Below are 20,026 nucleotides of genomic sequence, written 5' to 3' on the forward strand. Positions count from 1 at the left end.
GCTAAATTATAGGTGGGCTATGTACAGGTGCAGTAATCTGTAAGATGCTCTGACAGTTGGTGCTTAAAGCTAGTGAGGGAGATAAGTGTTTCCAATTTAAGAGATTTTTGTAGTTCGTTCCAAGTCATTGGCAGCAGAGAACTGGAAGGAGAGGCGGCCAAAGAAAGAATTGGTTTTGGGGGTGACTAGAGAGATATACCTGCTGGAGCGTGTGCTACAGGTGGGAGATGCTATGGTGACCAGCGAGCTGAGATAAGGGGGGACTTTACCTAGCAGGGTCTTGTAGATGACATGGAGCCAGTGGGTTTGGCGACGAGTATGAAGCGAGGGCCAGCCAACGAGAGCGTACAGGTCGCAATGGTGGGTAGTATATGGGGATTTGGTGACAAAACGGATTGCACTGTGATAGACTGCATCCAATTTGTTGAGTAGGGTATTGGAGGCTATTTTGTAAATGACATCGCCAAAGTCGAGGATTGGTAGGATGGTCAATTTTACAAGGGTATGTTTGGCAGCATGAGTGAAGGATGCTTTGTTGCGAAATAGGAAGCCAATTCTAGATTTAACTTTGGATTGGAGATGTTTGATATGGGTCTGGAAGGAGAGTTTACAGTCTAACCAGACACCTAAGTATTTGTAGTTGTCCACGTATTCTAAGTCAGAGCCGTCCAGAGTAGTGATGTTGGACAGGCGGGTAGGTGCAGGTAGCGATCGGTTGAAGAGCATGCATTTAGTTTTACTTGTATTTAAGAGCAATTGGAGGCCACGGAAGGAGAGTTGTATGGCATTGAAGCTTGCCTGGAGGGTTGTTAACACAGTGTCCAAAGAAGGGCCGGAAGTATACAGAATGGTGTCGTCTGCGTAGAGGTGGATCAGAGACTCACCAGCAGCAAGAGCGACCTCATTGATGTATACAGAGAAGAGAGTCGGACCAAGAATTGAACCCTGTGGCACCCCCATAGAGACTGCCAGAGGTCCGGACAGCAGACCCTCCGATTTGACACACTGAACTCTATCAGAGAAGTAGTTGGTGAACCAGGCGAGGCAATCATTTGAGAAACCAAGGCTGTCGAGTCTGCCGATGAGGATGCGGTGGTTGACAGAGTCGAAAGCCTTGGCCAGATCAATGAATACGGCTGCACAGTAATGTTTCTTATCGATGGCGGTTAAAAGATATCGTTTAGGACCTTGAGCGTGGCTGAGGTGCACCCATGACCAGCTCTGAAACCAGATTGCATAGCAGAGAAGGTATGGTGAGATTCGAAATGGTCGGTAATCTGTTTGTTGACTTGGCTTTCAAGACCTTAGAAAGGCATGGTAGGATAGATATAGGTCTGTAACAGTTTGGGTCAAGAGTGTCCCCCCTTTGAAGAGGGGATGACCGCAGCTGCGTTCCAATCTTTGGGAATCTCAGATGACACGAAAGAGAGGTTGAACAGGCTAGTAATAGGGGTGGCAACAATTTCGGCAGATAATTTTAGAAAGAAAGGGTCCAGATTGTCTAGCCCGGCTGATTTGTAGGGGTCCAGATTTTTCAGCTCTTTCAGAACTTCAGCTGAATGGATTTGGGAGAAGGAGAAATGGGGAAGGCTTGGGCGAGTTGCTGTTGGGGGTGCAGTGCTGTTGACCGGGGTAGGAGTTGCCAGGTGGAAAGCATGGCCAGCCGTAGAAAAATGCTTATTGAAATTCTCAATTATGGTGGATTTATCAGTGGTGACAGTGTTTCCTATCTTCAGTGCAGTGGGCAGCTGGGAGGAGGTGTTCTTATTCTCCATGGACTTTACAGTGTCCCAGAACTTTTTGAGTTAGTGTTGCAGGAAGCAAATTTCTGCTTGAAAAGCTAGCCTTGGCTTTTCTAACTGCCTGTGTATAACGGTTTCTAGCTTCCCTGAACAGCTGCATATCACGGGGGCTGTTCGATGCTAATGCAGAACGCCATAGGATGTTTTTGTGTTGGTTAAGGGCAGTCAGGTCTGGGGAGAACCAAGGGCTATATCTGTTCCTGGTTCTAATTTTCTTGAATGGGGCATGTTTATTTAAGATTGTTAGGAAGGCATTTTTAAAAAATATCCAGGCATCCTCTACTGACGGGATGAGATCAATATCCTTCCAGGACACCCCGGCCAGGTCGATTAGAAAGGCCTGCTCGCTGAAGTGTTTCAGGGAGCGTTTTACAGTGATGAGTGGAGGTCGTTTGACCGCTGACCCATTACGGATGCAGGCAATGAGGCAGTGATCGCTGAGATCTTGGTTGAAGACAGCAGAGGTGTATTTAGAGGGGAAGTTGGTTAGGATGATATCTATGAGGGTGCCCGTGTTTAAGGCTTTGGGGGTACCTGGTAGGTTCATTGATAATTTGTGTGAGATTGAGGGCATCAAGTTTAGATTGTAGGATGGCTGGGGTGTTAAGCATGTTCCAGTTTAGGTCGCCTAGCAGCACGAGCTCTGAAGATAGATGGGGGCAATCAGTTCACATATGGTGTCAGAGCACAGCTGGGGGCAGAGGGTGGTCTATAGCAGGCGGCAACGGTGAGAGACTTGTTTTTAGAGAGGTGGATTTTTAAAAGTAGAAGTTCAAATTGTTTGGGTACAGACCTGGATAGTAGGACAGAACTCTGCAGGCTATCTTTGCAGTAGATTGCAACACCGCCCCCTTTGGCAGTTCTATCTTGTCTGAAAATGTTGTAGTTTGGAATGAAAATTTCTGAATTTTTGGTGGTCTTCCTAAGCCAGGATTCAGACACAGCTAGAACATCCGGGTTGGCAGAGTGTGCTAAAGCAGTGAAAAGAACAAACTTAGGGAGGAGGCTTCTAATGTTAACATGCATGAAACCAAGGCTATTACGGTTACAGAAGTCATCAAAAGAGAGCGCCTGGGGAATAGGAGTGGAGCAAGGCACTGCAGGGCCTGGATTCACCTCTACATCGCCAGAGGAACATAGGAGGAGAAGAATAAGGGTACGGCTAAAAGCAATAAGAATTGGTCATCTAGAACGTCTGGAACAGAGAGTAAAAGGAGGTTTCTGGGGGCGATAAAATAGCATCAAGGTATAATGTACAGACAAAGGTATGGTAGGATGTGAATACAGTGGAGGTAAACCTAGGTATTGAGTGATGAAGAGAGATATATTGTCTCTAGAAACATCATTGAAACCAGGAGATGTCATTGCATGTGTGGGTGGTGGAACTAATAAGTTGGATAAGGTATAGTGAGCAGGACTAGAGGCTCTACAGTGAAATAAGCCAATAAACACTAACCAGAACAGCAATGGACAAGACATATTGACATTAAGGAGAGGCATCCTTAGTCGAGTGATCAAAAGGGTCCAGGGAGTGGAGAGGTTGGTTTGGGGGTCACGGCGATTTAGACAGCTAGCCAGGACATCGGTAGCAAGCTAGCATAGGATGGAGGTCTGTTGTTAGCCACCTCTTGCGTTCCGTCAGTAGATTAGTGGAGTTCCGTGTTGTAGAGGGGATTAGTCCAAATCACACAACAACAAAAAAATAAAAACAATAGATATAGTTATAGAGGCCCAAGAAGAAACATAATAATAATAAAAATAAATAAATTGTCCGATTGTCTATTCTGAGAGCAGCCGGTATGACAGCTAACGGTTAGCAGGCCGCAGATGGGCATTCAGGTAACGTCGCGACGGAGGAGCCAGCCGGATCTCCTTCGGGTAGATAACGTCGGCAGTCCAGTTGTGAAGGCCCGGTGGGGCTCCGCGTAGGCAGTAAAACGGGTCCGGATAGGTGACTGCAGCCCAGGAGTGATTGACGGAGCTCAGGAGTGATTGACGGAGCTGGCTAGCTCCGGAGTAATTGATGTTTGCTCCGGAATCGACGAAAGCAGATAGACACACGGATAGCAGCCAGCTAGCTGTGAGATCCGGGAGTATTGAAGATGAGTTGATGGAAAATAAAAATAAAATGTATGTGAAAAAAGTTGTAAATATATATATATACACGACACGACAAGACGAGGACAAAAAACGTCTGAACTGCTATGCCATCTCGGGCAGAATTATGATGAGTATTTCTGTTGAATGATGTGGCTATGCAAAATCACTGGATGTTTTTGGAACTAGTGAATGTAATGCGCCAATGTAAACTCATATTTTGATAAATATGAACTTTATCAAACAAAACATACATGTATTGTGTAACATGAAGTCCTATTAGTGTCATCTGATGAAGATCATCAAAGGTTAGTGATTCATTTTATCTATTTCTGCTTTTTGGCTGGAATTTTTTTTTTTTTTTTTACTTGGCTATGACCTAACATAATCCAATGTTGTGCTTTTGCTGTAAAGCATTTTTGAAATCAGACATGATGGGTAGATTAACAAGATGTTTATCTTTCATTTGCTGTATTGGACAAGCACAAAAACTCAAAAGGTTCTGTTACAGTGCTTTAGAAAGATGTCAAACAATGTATGGAATCAATCGTTACGATGTTTTTAACATAAAACATCAATAATGTTCCAACCGGAGAATTCCTATGTCTGAAGAAAAGCACTGGAATAAGGTAACTCTGGTAACTCTGTCGGGAGCGCACGTCATGAGACCAAGGCACTCTGCACGACCACTGATTCAAAGAGGTCTCATGAGCCCCTCCTTCATAGTAGAATCCTCATTCAAGTTTCTAAAGACGGTTGACATCTAGTGGAAGCCGTAGGAAGTGCAACTTGACTCCATAGACACTGTGTATTCGGTAGGCCAAGCTTTGAAAAACTACAAACCTCAGATGTCCCACTTCCTGGTTGGATTTTTCTCAGGTTTTCACCTGCCATATGAGTTCTGTTATACTCACAGACATCATTCAAACAGTTTCAGAAACTTCAGTGTTTTCTATCCAATACTAATAATATGCATGTATTAGCATCTGGGACAGAGTAGGAGGCAGTTCACCCTGGGCATGCTATTCATCCAAAAGTGAAAATGCTGCCCCCTATCCCAAAAAGGTTAAAATAGTTTGCTAATTCGATAAATAACAGTCATTGGATTAATAAAAGTAAAGTCACGACATTGGCTTTACTCAAAGCCAGTTGCATGTCATTGGTAAAGATTGAAAAACGTAAGGGGCCTAGACAGCTGCCCTGGGGAATTCCTGATTCTACCTGGATTATGTTTGAGGCTTCCATTAAAGAACACCCTCTGTATTCTATTAGACAAGTAGCTCTTTATCCACAATAAAGCAGGGGGTCTAAACCCGTAACACATACGTTTTTCCATCAGCAGACTCTCGATAATGTCAAAAGCCACACTGAAGTCTAACAAAACAGCTCCCACAATCTTATAATCATCAATTTCTCTCAGCCAATCATCAGTCACTTGTGTAAGTGCTGTAAATGTTGAATGTCCTTTCCTATAAGCGTGCTGAAAGTCTGACATGATGTCCAAACACAAGTTCATTCGGACTAAAACCAAGAGATCCCTGAACAACTTCCTACGCTGCAAAGAGTACAAAGTCCAAATGTTGAAAATAATTTCACCAGGGCCTTAACGATACTGGGATTTTCCTCAGTGGAATGGCCTCAGGGAAACAAGTGGCAGCACACATAATGGTTAAGAGAAACTGGTTACCACCCGTCTTGGCTTTGGGCAAAGGACCAACGCAATCCACCAGAACCCTGCTGAAAGGTTTGTCAAAAGCAAGAATAGGTTTCAAAGATGCAACCACATAATGACTAACGAGGTGATGCCAATCGGTGCGCCCTAAGTGATAACGAGCCATACGTGCTAAAGTCCAACCTCAAAACATAATTGAAAAACCAAAGCCTGTAACAATAGTAAAACATATGCTGTGCCTGCATGTATGATGCAATAGTGTAGACTGACCATCTACCACTATAAGACGGGAAAGTTGTTTTCATCCCCCCCACTTTTTATCTGAAATCCTCATCACCCACTGATTAACTTGTCATGTAGCAGATAAAACATTTTGGACCTAGTAATATGTCAACACTTACCTTGAGAAATTATGACTAGAGCCATACTGATATGTTTTTTTTTGTTGGTCTGATACAGCGGGGAAATGAAAAAGTGTGTACTCATTAAGAAAGAAAGAAATTCCACAAATGTACTTTTAACAAGGCACACCTGTTATTTGAAATGCATTCCAGGTGACTACCTCATGAAGCTGGTTGAGAGAATGCCAATTGTTTGCAAAGCTGTCATCAAGGCAAAGGGTGGCTACTTTGAAGAATCTCAAATATATTTTGATTTGTTTAACACTTTTTTGGTTACTACATGATTCCTATATATGTCATTTCTTAGTTTGTCTTCACAATTATTCTACAATGTAGAAAACAGTAAAAAAAAACTGAATGGAGTAAGTGTGTCCAAACTTTTGACTGTTAAATAACTATTTTTATAACAGCTTCAGATTTCACCTCTGTCTCAAAAGCAAATGGTTTTGACCATTTGGAACTTTACAGAGGAGAGCTGCTGTCTTTTCTGGTTCCGACCAGTACGGCTTGCAAAAATGATTGCTGTCCTTGTTATGAAATTACACCTTTACCCTGTTCATGTAAAAATGACTGTTTAAAGGAGAACTACCAAAAACATTTCATATGGAGAATCTGGCAGTCAAAAAGCCCCAATCAGCAGCTAGATGTACAATCAGCAAGATGTGAGATGTGTCCACTCCGGTAGCCTACACAGCATATTGGTAACAATGACTCAGCAAATTACATGGGTTATCCCTCAATTAATTAAGCCCATGATTTAATATTGCAAAAGCCATTTTACAAACATCTGAATGCTAAAGGTGCCGCGCAGACATAGCCTACGAATATTTGAAAAAGGGATAGGGTAGGCCTACCTCTCGTTGGCACGAGCAGCTGCATCTCCCACACTGTGCAAACAGTTGTTATCTGACTTGTAGATCAATGTCATACGCAGTTACATGCATAAAAGTTCAATAAGCTGAAGGAGGATGCTTCAATTCAAAATTAAGTATTTTTGGAATAAGGCAGAAAAAAAAGAATGAGTAAAAAACGTTAGTGAACTAGCAATTTGTAACGTTGTAATCGGTTGTCATTTGGATCGGTTTTGGCTCCCGCATACTGATGCACTTGCATCTTAAACAATTGAACTGGGGACCGATGTGTATCGGTGAGTCGCTGCATCCATGTTCTCCCAACACCATAGACATCGCATCACTGTATCCGTCTAATTAAGGCGTCAGAGCATGGACAATGATCCCTCTTGATGACCCAGTTGGAGTCATTTGATCCTTCCTTAACCCATTGGAAGTCCCACCCTGTTGACTCCTTCAAAATGATGAAAGTCCTCAATGGCGCTACCCATGCTTTTGGCTACTAGAGTCCTATATCCATCTATTCACCATCTCTCCTTTCACCTTTCTCATCCCTCCATCTCTCACCTCCTACAGAAATTACTCCAACATGGCGTCTCCTGCTGTTCATCTCAGGCCCGAAGAACCAACTGTTCTTGCTGATGGAGTAACACTCGATGCTGCGGAACGGGTCACCAGAACCTCCCCGGCCACCAACACAGAACAATACACCTGAGGAGAGTTGGGGGGCAAAGGTCAGAGCAGGACCAGTGAAAAAAACAACACTGCAATGCCAGCTCAACATATAAATATTCACTCAGAGGAATCAAAAGACCGAAGGTTTTGTTATTTGTCAGGCTCGTAATAAATACAAGTGACATGAAGAATTGCAGGAATTCCAGCTTTTTCTTGATCATTGTTCTGCATTGTACAAGCTCAACCCTATTACGTAGCTGATTGCTTAATAGTTGGACAGGCAACCAGTCTGTTACCTGCAGTATGTTTCCTAGGTGTGGTGCGGACTGAGTACTCAAAGTCAGGCACCATCTTGTTGCTGAGGTGCAGGTGATAGTTCCTGGCCTCATCCAGCAGATCCCGGCAGCTCAGATTTCTTTTGATCATCTCCTCCTTGGCCACCGTGCCTGTCAGGAAGTCTACTGGGAGCAGGGGGAGGCGCACCTACAGGACACACATATATACCACAGAGTTAACATACACTCGGACATAAAACACAGAAGCACCTGCAGGGCAGCCGGGTAACACAGCACAGATTCAAACAACACACACAGGAGTAGTGGTAATGCAAAAACTCCATAAACAGACAACAAAGTCAATGTAGACACAGAAACACATAAGCACCAACAAGCATACCTACATCTGAGAATTCATTAGAATGCAAAGACTGAGATGTGTGCGACTACTATCGGACCTGAGTCATGATCTGGTCCAGCCAGGCCTCATGGTGCTGGGGGTTGGCCTTCAGCCATTTGACAGCAGCATTGTAAACCTGTGTCTCAGAGTGGATGTTCAGTTCGCTGGAGGACAGCAGGGTTCTCAGGTGCTGAGGCGACACGCACAGGAAGTCCTCACAGTTCACCACCTCCCGGAAGTGCTCGCAAGCATAACGGTCCGCCATGTCCATCAGGTCGACGCGGTTGTGGCTCTCGGCAAAGGTGCGGACAGCCAGACAGTTGGAGGGGTGGAAGTGTGCCTTCATGTACTCACAGCAGGCCCTGGCAACCAGCTCCACCTGCAGAATACAGGCTGCATAGAGAAGAGGCTGCACGTTGTCCACTGTCAGGGTCAGGCGGGAGGAGTAGGCAAAACGCACCAGGTTGTGGATGGCATCTCCGTCAAAGTCCTTGATCTCTATCAGGTCCTGTTTGGCCTCTGACATCTCAGACAAGAACATGGCCCTGAAGTAAGGGATGACACAGGCCAGCACCAGCTTGTGGCATGGTATCAGCCTGCTTCCCACCTGAACACGGTGAGAACAGAGAGAAAGACAGGGAGAGGGAGGGAGAAAGGGCAGAAACAAGTTAATGTCAGCTCAAAAGTTATTAATTCCCTGAGCTATTCATTCCACAAGCTTCAGTTGGTTCAATTGAGCCTTTTTTTATTTTTATAAAAGAGACGAGGGCTTTCACCAACTATTCAACGATTCAAACTAATTCGATTCAATAGGCCTAACTGGTCTCCATTAAACTTCACAAAAACAGACATGAAAAGGCTTTGTCGTCACACATGACACTTCAGTTTCATGTTTACTTACTTTTCCTACCATGATATGGCTAACTGAGTATGAAGAGTATTGTGACAACAGGGCCATACTTTGCCTACCTTCAGTGTAACATCACAGAGCTCCCCCACTTCGTAGAACTGGCGCAAAGAGTTGTGGAAGTCCTTCCATGCCCCGTGGGCCTCAAAGACAAAAGATCCATCTGGCTCAGAGTCTCCATCAGGCCTGGAGGTGCTCTGAAGATTCTCCTTCTCCTGCTTGAGCTTATGCTGCTTGGCATGTTCCGGCACCATATCACCTGGGGCCATCACCGTCTACAGGGAGCCAAACCTAGGGAAGAGAGTTCAAAACGAATGGGAGATACAATATGAAAAAAATGCTCTCAAACAATAAATCTGTCATTTACATGTTAAAGGACCCATGAGCACTGTCGTGACTTGACTATCATTAATGTGATGAATGCTATTTATCGAATCATTATCTGTTTAATTGTTATTAGATTACATAGAGCCCTCAGCTGGCCACTTACGCAATGTAGTCGTTTACGCTCATTCTTCAACATAAAGGCGTGAAACTACGTCAAAATGCTGTAGACACTTTAGGGAATACGTAGAAAAAGGAATCTGGTTGATATCCCTTTCAATGGCCAATAGGGGTGCATAGGAACACAACGGTTTCAAAACATGAGTCACTTCCTGATTGGATTTTTCTTAGGCTTTCGCCTGCAATATCAGTTCTGTTATACTCACAGACAATATTTTTACAGTTTTGGAAACTTTAGAGTGTTTTCTATCCTAAGCTGTCAATTATATGCATATTCTAGCATCTGGTCCTGAGAAATAGTCAGTTTACTCTGGGAACGTTATTTCTCCAAAAATGAAAATAGTGCCCCCTAGCTTCAAGAGGTTAATTGCCTCATTCAGGGGCAGAACGACAGATTTTCCCCTTGTCAGCTTGGGGGATCCAATCTTGCAACAAGTGAACTAGTCCAAAGCAATTACGACCTGCCTCTCTCTCGTTGCACTCAACAAGGAGACTGCCTGTTACGCGAATGCAGTAAGCCAAGTTAAGTTGCTAGCTAGCATTAAACTTATCTTATAAAAAACAATCAATCATAATCACTAGTTAACTACACATGGTTGATGATATTATTAGATATTATCTAGAGATAATTTTGTACCCGTTTCCTCCAGCACCTTCAGTGTTTAATTTGTGTTATTAGTTGAAGCAGACTGTGTTTGTCTATTGTTGTGACCTAGATGAAGTTCAGATCAAATTTTAATACCAATTGATGTAGAAATCTAGGTATTTCGAAAGGGTTCACATACCTTTTCTTGCTACTGTACGTTAATAGAAACATCCTATTTTCAGTTTTCAGCAAACTTAACATTGGTAAATATTTGAATTTTGTATGAACATAACAAGATTCAACAACTGAGACAAACTGAACAAGTTCCAGTCATGTGACGAACAGAAATGGAATAAAGTGTCCCTGAACAAGGGGGGGAGGGACAAAATCAAAAGTAACCGTCAGTATCTGCTGCATTAAGTACTGCAGTGCATCTCCGCCTGATGGATTGCACTAGATTTGCCAGTTCTTGCTGTGAGATGTTACCACACTCTTCCACCAAGGCACCTGCCAGTTCCCGGACATTTCTGGGGAACGCACAGCGTTGAGATTGCATGCAGTGACAACGAGCTCAGTCCGATGATGTGACACACCACCCCAGACCATGACGTACCCTTCACCTCCAAATATATCCCGCTCCAGGGTACAGGCCTCGGTGTAACGCTCATTCCTTCAACGATAAACGTAAATCAGACCATAACCCCTGGGGAGACAAAAACTTGACTCGTCAGTCAAGAGCACTTTTTGACAGTGCTGTCCAGCGGAGTTGGATTTGTGCCCATAGGCGACGTTGTTGCCGGTGATGTCTGGTGAAGACCTGCCTTAAGCCCTCAGTCCAGCCTCTCTCAGCCTATTGCGGACCGTCTGAGCACTGATGGAGGGATTGTGCGTTCCTGGTGTAACTCGGACAGTTGTTGTTGCCATCCTGTACTTGTCCCGCAGGTGTGATGTTCAGATGTACCGATCCTGTGCAGGTGTTGTTCCATGTGGTCTGCCACTGGGAGGATGATCAGCTGTGTCCTGTCTCCCTGTAGCGCTGTCTTAGGAGTCTCAGTATGGACATTGCAATTTCTTGCCCTGGCCACATCTGCAGTCCTGATACCTCCTTGCAGCATGCCTAAGGCACGTTCACGCAGATGAGCAGGGACCCTGGGCATCTTTCTTTTGGTGTTTTTCATTCAGTAGAAAGGCCTCTCTAGTGTCCTAAGTTTTCATAACTGTGACCTTAATTGCTTACCGTCTGTAAGTTGTTAGTGTCTTCACGACCGTTCAACAGGTGCATGTTCATTAATTGGGGTGGCAGCGTAGCCTAGTGGTTAGAGCGTTGGACTTGTAACCGGAAGGTTGCGAGTTCAAACCCCCGAGCTGACAAGGTACAAATCTGTCGTTCTGCCCCTGAACAGGCAGTTAACCCACTGTTCCCAGGCCGTCATTGAAAATAAGAATGTGTTCTTAACTGACTTGCCTGGTTAAATAAAAGGTTAAAAATAAAATAAAAATTGTTTATGGTTCATTGAACAAGCATGAGAAACAGTGTTTAAACCCTTTACAATGAAGATCTGTGAAGTTATTTGGATTTTTACAAAATATCTGTGAAATAAAGGGTCCTGAAAAAGGGATGTTTCTTTTTTTCTGAGTTTAGGTATGCACGTCAGCTTTCACATCGGCGTTAATAAACTGGACAACATCGGCTGATACCGATGTTGGCATTTCTAGCTAATGTCGGACGATTCCGATATATCATGCATCCCTAATCATTAGTTATAAAGGGGTGCCATAATGGGGTGCCATAATGAAGCTTGGGAGGGGCTGAGTGCAGGGAAAATGGTCACGTGGCAATACTGATAAGGGGAGGAACCGTTATCACTCAGCCCCCTCCCTAGCAATAATGATGCAATGTTTAGCGATAAAGAGGAAACTCCACCCAAAGTGGCATATGTATACTTTCACGGGTGAAATCATGTCTTTGTCTAATGCAGCTGTATTGACCCTCTGGGAAGAATAAAAACTTGGTTTGAGCTTTCAATGTGTCCGTTGAGTTTTTACTCTGAGAATTAGAACCTAACAGAACGTTGGGCCAGTAACCCAAAAGGTTGCTGGATCAAATCCCCGAGCTGACAAGGTAAAAAAAAAAAAATTGGGCCCCTGAAAAAGGCAGTTAACCCACTGTAGGCCGTCATTGTAAATACAAATTAGTCCTTAACTGACTTGCCTAGTAAAATAAATGGTTAAATAAATAAAAATACTAAAAATAAATGTTTAGGTGGCCATGATGGTATGAGGCCCAGATTGGGAATTTAGCCAGGACACCGGGGTTAGCACCCCTACTTTTACAATAAGAACCATGGTCACTAAAGATCACACAGAGAGCCAGGACACCCGTTTAACATCCCATCCAAAAGACGGCACCCAAAACAGGTCAATGTCCCCAATCACTGCCCTGGGGGATTGGGATATTTGTTTTAGACCGGAGGATATAGTTCCTCCTACTGGTCCTCCAACTCCACTTCCAGTAGCATCTGCTCTCCCATCCAGGGCCAGACCAGGACCAACCCTGCTTAGCTTCCCAGGCAAGCCAGCAGTGGGATGCAGGGTGGTATGCTTCTGGCTCCACCTCGATAATCACTAATCCTCGGTGTGAATGAGCAATGGCCTATAGGCTACGAGTTCCATGCGCTCATTTCTTTAGTTGCCAATGGACCAGTGTATCGATGTGTCCATATATATGGTAGAGGCTGGTGATCCGCATTAGACTTTTAGATTACCATTTTAATTACGATTTTTATTATTACCCACATGATAATGATTGAGAAATAAAAACAATTATTATTGAAATTAAACTGTTCCATGAAAATGTGCATATGAAATAATAACTGGCAGTAGAATAAATTTAAACTCACGCACCGCTTATGAAGTCTTCATGAAAATAAAAATAGTTTCCACGGTTGGATTTTGCCTACAAGCTACTTTGAAGCAAGGTAAGACATGCCTCATAACATGAAATGAAAAATTCAAGTTTCAAACAATTAAGAATGATCTCAAAATGCACACTGCCTCCAGCTCACATTGTAGGGTGACGCACTAATAGCTTGTTGCATGCACTTGAATGGGACATTCAACTCCACTAAATTATGCAAATTAGAACAATAAACATGATGGTATTTAAGTCAACTGGTTTTCTATTAATGAATAAAAAGCATTATTTTGCAATATGATTTTCTTTCCTCCCAGTACTTTTGGCCGGCAACAGTTTTATTTAAATAGTCCGAAAGCCGGCAAATTGCAGGCTAAATTGCCGGCTAACTGACATCCTGGCTGACACCCCATTATTTCAGCAGACATCGTTGAATCTTTAATTGGAAAATGTGGTCAGAGAGAGATTTTCCAGAAATTGTGTTACCACATTTTGCATTACACAGTTTTTCCAGTAAATGTGTTTTTGTAAAATGTAAATTGTTAAAAGTAGTCCTTGTGCATGGAGTTGTATGGTTTGTTGAACTTTGAAATCAATAGTTTTTGTTTGGCATACATTTTAAAAGTGAACAATCTGAGTCTCAGCACAATTCTGTTACTATCGAATTGCCCTATCAGGACAATTCAGAAAGCTTGTGAGAAGGTAGAGGACTTTAGAACATTACATTTGGCCTACAGCCAACCAAATGCTCAAGTTGAGTCTGTTCTGTTCTCTCCCTCACAAGTGCACACTCAATGGAAAAAGAGGTCAGGCTAATTCTCACAGGAGGCTCAATGTATGATGACACTGTTGGCAATAGAGAGATGTAGGACAGATGCCATTGAGCCCCAGCCCAGTGTGGAGGTCTATCTCCTGCCAAACAAATATGGCACAGCTTGAAAATGGAGCATCACAAACGAGAACACATTTCCACCCACACTTGACAGATTATGTGGCCTCTAGTGAGCTTTCTAGCACTGAATAGATTCCATGTGACAACACCCTCCCCCGCATCAGTATTTTACCGAGCTCTAAAAGGGCAGAAGACATATACTGCAGAGACAATGTGGTCAAAGGGCACCTGGGTGGCGGAGTGATCTAAGGCACTGCATCTCAGCGCTATATGTGTCACTACAGACACCCTGGTATGAATCAAGGCTGTATCACAACCGGCCGTGATTGGAAGTCCCAAGTCCCAGCGTCATCCGGTTTGGCTGGTGTAAGCCGTCATTATAAATAAGTACGTGTTCTTAACTGACTTGCCTAGTTAAATTAAATAAAAATTTAAAGGCTCTTTATTTCCTTGACAACTCATTAAACCTAGAAACCATCCCATCTAAGTCTGTCTAAAAGACATATACTGATAAAACTGTAGGCAATGACTGTATTGAAAATTACATACAGTACCAGTCAAAAGTATGGACACCTACTCGTTCAAGGGTTATTTTTGATTTATTTTTAACTATTTTCTACATTATATAATACAATTAATGGAACCATGTAGTAACCAAAGAAAGAGTATTTTATATTTGAGAGTTGCCACCCTTTGCCTTGATGACAGCTTTGCACACACTTGGCATGCTCTCAACCAGCTTCATGAGGTAGTCACCTGGAATGCATTTCAATTAACAGGTGTGCCCTGTTAAAGTTAATTTGTGGAATTTGCTTCTTAATGCATTTGAGCCAATCAGGGTGATATACAGAGGATTGATCTATTTGGTAAAAAACCAAGTCCATGTTACGTCAAGAACAGCTCAAATAAGCAAAGAGAAACAACAAGCCATCAATACTTTAAGACAAAGGTAAGCCAATCCGGAAAATGTCAAGAACTTTGTAAGTTTCTTAAAGTGCAGTCGCAAAAACCATCAAGCGCTATGATGAAACTGGCTCTCATTTATTTATTTTATTTTACCTTTATTTTACTAGGCAAGTCAGTTAAGAACAAATTCTTATTTTCAATGACAGCCTAGGAACAGTGGGTTAACTGCCTGTTCAGGGGCAGAACGACAGATTTGTACCTTGTCAGCTCGGGGGTTTGAACTTGTAACCTTCCGGTTACTAGTGCAACGCTCTAACCACTAGGCTACCCTGCCGCCCCATGAAGACAACCACTGGAAAGGAAGAGTTACCTTTGCTACAGAGGATAAGTTTATTAGAGTTACCAGCCTCAGATTACAGCCCAAATAAACACTTCAGAGTTCAAGTAACAGGCATCTCAACATCAACTGTTCAGAGGAGACTGCGTGAATGAGGCCTTCATGGTCAAATTGCTGCAAAGAAACCACTACAAAAAGGACACCAATAAGAAGAGACTTGCTTGGGCCAAGAAACACAAGCAATGGACATTAGACCGGTGGAAATCTGTCAAAATGTGAGATTTTTGCTTCCAACCGCCGTGTCTTTGTGAGACACAGAGTAGATGAACTGCATGTGTGATTCCCACCGTGAAGCATGGAGGTGGTGTGATGGTGGTTTGCTGGTGACACTGTCAGTGATTTATTTAGAATTCAAGGCACACGTAACCAGCATGGCTACCACAGCATTCTGCAGGGATACACCATCCCACCTGGTTTGCGCTTAGTGGGACTATAATATGTTTTTCAACAGGACAATGACCCAACACACCTCCAGGCTGTGTAAGGGCTATTTTACCAAGAGTGATGAGTGCTGCATCAGATGACCTGGCCTCCACAATCACCCAACCTCAACCCAATTGAGATGGATTGGGATGAGTTGGACCGCAGAGTGAAAGAAAAGCAGCCAACAAAAGCTCAGCATTTATAGGAACTCCTTCAAGACTATTGGAAAAGCATTCCAGGTAAAGCTGGTTCAGAGAATGCCAAGTGTGCAAAGCTGTCATCAAGGCAAAGGGTGGCTACTCAGAAAAATCTAAAATCTAACAATATATTTAGATTTGTTTAACGTTTTTTGGTTACGACATGATTCCATGTGTTATTTCATTTCATTCTACAATGTAGAAAATAGTAAAAATAAAGAAAAGCCGTTGAATGAGCAGGTGTGTCCAAACTTTTGACTGGTACTGTAAATTAACTGACTAGGGTTGAAAGCAAGTGCACTGCACCCATACCCTTATTAAAATTCAGTCCCCCAACAGTTGGGGTTTTCTATCCGTGTGTGTGTGTGTGTGTGTGTGTGTGTGTGTGTGAGAGAGAGACAAGGCTCATTGCCAACTGTTTGACAGTGTGCCAGCTTTGAATCAGGGATTTCCACTGTGCAAAGTGACATGTGTAGCCATGATGAGACACACACAAAGCAAACACGCCACCATATCAACCTACTTTTGTCATATCTAATTACTTAATCTACTTCCCAGAACTGAAAAATGACATATTCAGTTTTTAGAGACATGTTTCTCTATGTGAGTCTCTCTGCAATAGGTTAATTAGGCTGCCCCGTCTCATCCACCATGATTTTACTAAGCAGATGTGTCCCATTGCCATGTGTTAAAGTTACCCTGACCCATCGAACAATAAATATCTCTCTGAATGAGGTTGAAGACTGAATAAGTAAAAAACAGCACTGTTGTTACAGTATGACCGTATGTTCAGTGACACATGGCCAGAGAGCAATTACAGCATGTCTCAGGGCTTATGGACAAATGGCATTGAGAAGGTAAAGTTGACCTTCTGGACAACCAACACCTTGCTTACTATGCTAGTTAGTCTTTGGCAACCAACCAAACCATAGCTAGCCAACTATCCACCTGCTCCATATTTATGTGTTTAACCAAATAAGCTCACCTAGTTATGTTTATTGTTACGCTAGCTAACATGCTAATAGGATGCTAGAGCAAACTAGCTAGCAAACGTTACCTTCATTGGCTAGCTAACTTTACAGGTTGCAAGCGTCTAACGTTAGATGTCAGAAAGTCTGCGTCTCTCTTATTTTGCAGTACAAGTAAGTCCGTAGTAGTATGGGAAACTTAAAATAATAGTTAGCTATTGCCGTATATTTTTGCTAGCTAACAACAAGGAAAGTTAGCCAACGTTAGCTTGCTAGCTGACAATATCCTGAACTTGTTGACATCAAATCACTAATGCAAGATGTGGAGGAAACGAATTAATGCCAGCCTTGCTGCACATTTAATACATGGACATTTTGAGACAATCTACATGAAACAAATGTATTTTTTTCTGTTACCTCAGTTTGTACAAATCCATGCACACTTCAATCCAATTGCATTTCTTGCAGTGAAGAAATAACCAATTCGATTCGTTTTGGCAAAGATGTTGTAATTTGCAATGCTTTATGGGAGATGTGGTCGACTTCCAGCACAGCGCAGTTGTCATCATATGAAACATGTTAACATTGTAAGATACAGTAAATAATACATGCGTTATCTATTACTTCAAAAAAGTACATCTTATAAATTAAACACATACACTGCATTTACATTTCTTTTTAGTTTGGATATTGGTTTGATATTTGGAGTTTGCTCGTAAATACTTATTCTAGAAAGGTCCTAGACAGGGCCGGTCCTGGACATTCTGCCGCCCTAGGCAAGACAAAAGTATGCAAACCCCTACCCCACACAAAATAGACGTTTCAGGAAAGAATGGAGAGAGATATCCAAAAAAGAAATGTAATGCAGTGTATGTGTTTAATTTATAAGATGTACTTTGGGGTGGCAGCGTAGCCTAGTGGTTAGAGTTTTGGACTAGTAACCAGAAGGTTGCAAGTTCAAACCCCCGAGCTGCCCCTGAACAGGCAGTTAACCCACTGTTCCTAGGCCGTCATTGAAAATAAGAATTTGTTCTTAACTGACTTACCTAGTTAAATAAAGGTTAAAAAAATAGACATATTTCTCAGTGTCAAACTAGAGTGTCTTGTTTGCAAATAATTACATTGTAGACATCCTAATGAATTTAAGCTTGGCACTTTCAAAAGTGAACTTTCCACCCAGACAGCAGCTCTACTGACGCAGAAAAATGTCAGCTTCAACTGCTGGCTACTCGTTGTATAACACAAGGAAGATGACTCATAAAATGAATGGAGGTGTCTGTATGTCATGAGCCTCGGTAGAGAACAGCCCCTTCAATTCCTACTACCATCAGGAGAAGACTTCAAACCCCAGTACCCACCTACAGAGAGTGTGAAATAGACAGACAGGGATGCCAGTAAGCCAGTGTCTGAGGATTTGTAGCATGACAATAACAAGATACTAAAAAGTAGACAGATTTGACATACCCCCTCACGACGCCAGGACAGCGGAGTCAATCACCACCTTCCGGAGACACCTGAAACCCCACCTCTTTAAGGAATACCTAGGATAGGATAAAGTAATCCTTCTCACCCCCCTTAAAAGATTTAGATGCACTATTGTAAAGTGGCTGTTCCACTGGATGTCATAAGGTGAACGCACCAATTTGTAAGTCGCTCTGGATAAGAGCGTCTGCTAAATGACTTAAATGTAAATGTAAATGTAAGATCTTCCTTGCTGCTTTGGGCCACTTGTAGTTCACAAAAACATCCAACGCTACAGGGACTACCAAGGTGATCAGAGTGATGCCTAAAAAAATAATATGTTTATACATAGGCCTACATGGCAGCTAATACATATTGAATAACATCAGACCAGAAGTATGACTCTAAATCTCCAACATGTTATGTAGCCCTCATTCCAAGCCCTAATCATAGGCTGCTGGTGAACTTTTATTCCATTCCAATGCATTTGACGATTCTTACAATTTCTGACCTACAGAGTTTATCACACTGCGCTCTCCAAAGTTAAAAGGTTAAAGAGTCAGATGGAAAACGTGAGAGAATGAGAGCGAGAGAAAGAGAGAGAAGTAAATAGTGAGACCGAAGAGAGAGAAGATTCAAAACATCAAGGTGGCAAAAAATAATATATTTTTTTATTAAAATGTGAAAGAACCAAAAGGTCATTACCAATATTAAAGTAAGGTATTCTGATGGTGCCTGCCTCCACACAGGAGTGTGTGTAGACGTACATACCCAGAGGCATCATACCCATACCAAGAACTGTAGAAATTGTCGTTATGGTGATGCTACAGCAATAGACGGGCAACAGACAAAACAACAGACAGACGTGTTAGCCTAGCAGGATGACCGGCCCATGACCTTGTATTGGTAGGAGACACGTTCACAGAGAACCAGCAGATCATGGGGTATAAGTGTCAACTCCATCATGTTCTGAATGGAGCCCCTGCGTCACCTGAGGTAATGCTTACACTGGACCACTTTAATATGGCCCTCACTGTTTGATTCATTATCCAACAAAATGGCTGTAAATGCCTGGAATCTAACCTACCTTATGTAACAGTATAACTTTAGACCGTCCCCTCGCCCATACCCGGACGCGAACCAGGGACCCTCTGCACACATCAACAACAGTCACCCACGAAGCATCGTTACCCATCGCTCCACAAAAGCCGTGGCCCTTGCAGAGCAAGGGGAACCACTACTTCAAGGTCTCAGAGCAAGTGACGTCACCGATTGAAACGGTATTTAGCGCGCACCACCGCTAACTAGCTAGCCGTTTCACATCCGTTACACTTACAATTGAAACCTATTTTAATAAGCACCTCTTTTTTTATAGCTCAGTAGACAGCAGAATCATTTATATGGCACTTTATAAAACACAGGCATTTCATACATTCTCATAGATCATCGTATAATTTTAACATCCTATAATATGGGATAGGGAAGGGAGGAGTAAAGGTTTCTTAAAAATGACGCAGATGTGTTGACGTGCAATAAGATCCTTATTATTGTGTACTTACTATATCATTTTGCTTATATACATACTATTAAAGTCAGTGAGCATTCCTAGGTGTCCATGGAGCTGCCATGGAATCTTATCTCATACAGCTGACATCACATTTACCTTTAAAACAAAGGTTTTGTTGACTGTTGATTTGA

At 42.7% G+C, this 20,026-nt stretch overlaps 1 protein-coding gene across 2 annotated transcripts in view; it reads right to left on the reverse strand.

Annotated features, from left to right (window-relative positions):
• LOC115127885 (kelch-like protein 8) overlaps positions 1-17,354 on the reverse strand; it is a 29,431-nt gene extending 12,077 nt beyond the window's left edge. For both annotated transcript variants that reach the window (XM_029657498.2, XM_065017600.1), the window contains exons 1-5: positions 17,285-17,354; positions 9,143-9,371; positions 8,232-8,780; positions 7,795-7,981; positions 7,391-7,534 (exon numbers count right to left, since the gene is read on the reverse strand). In XM_029657498.2, the coding sequence (XP_029513358.2) occupies positions 7,391-7,534; positions 7,795-7,981; positions 8,232-8,780; positions 9,143-9,349 (1,087 nt within the window). In that variant the 5' untranslated portion in view covers positions 9,350-9,371; positions 17,285-17,354. The remainder of the gene's footprint in view (positions 1-7,390; positions 7,535-7,794; positions 7,982-8,231; positions 8,781-9,142; positions 9,372-17,284) is intronic.
• Between the last annotated feature and the right edge of the window lie 2,672 nt (positions 17,355-20,026).

Source organism: Oncorhynchus nerka, linkage group LG4 (assembly GCF_034236695.1).
Source record: "Oncorhynchus nerka isolate Pitt River linkage group LG4, Oner_Uvic_2.0, whole genome shotgun sequence".
NCBI lineage: Eukaryota > Metazoa > Chordata > Actinopteri > Salmoniformes > Salmonidae > Oncorhynchus > Oncorhynchus nerka.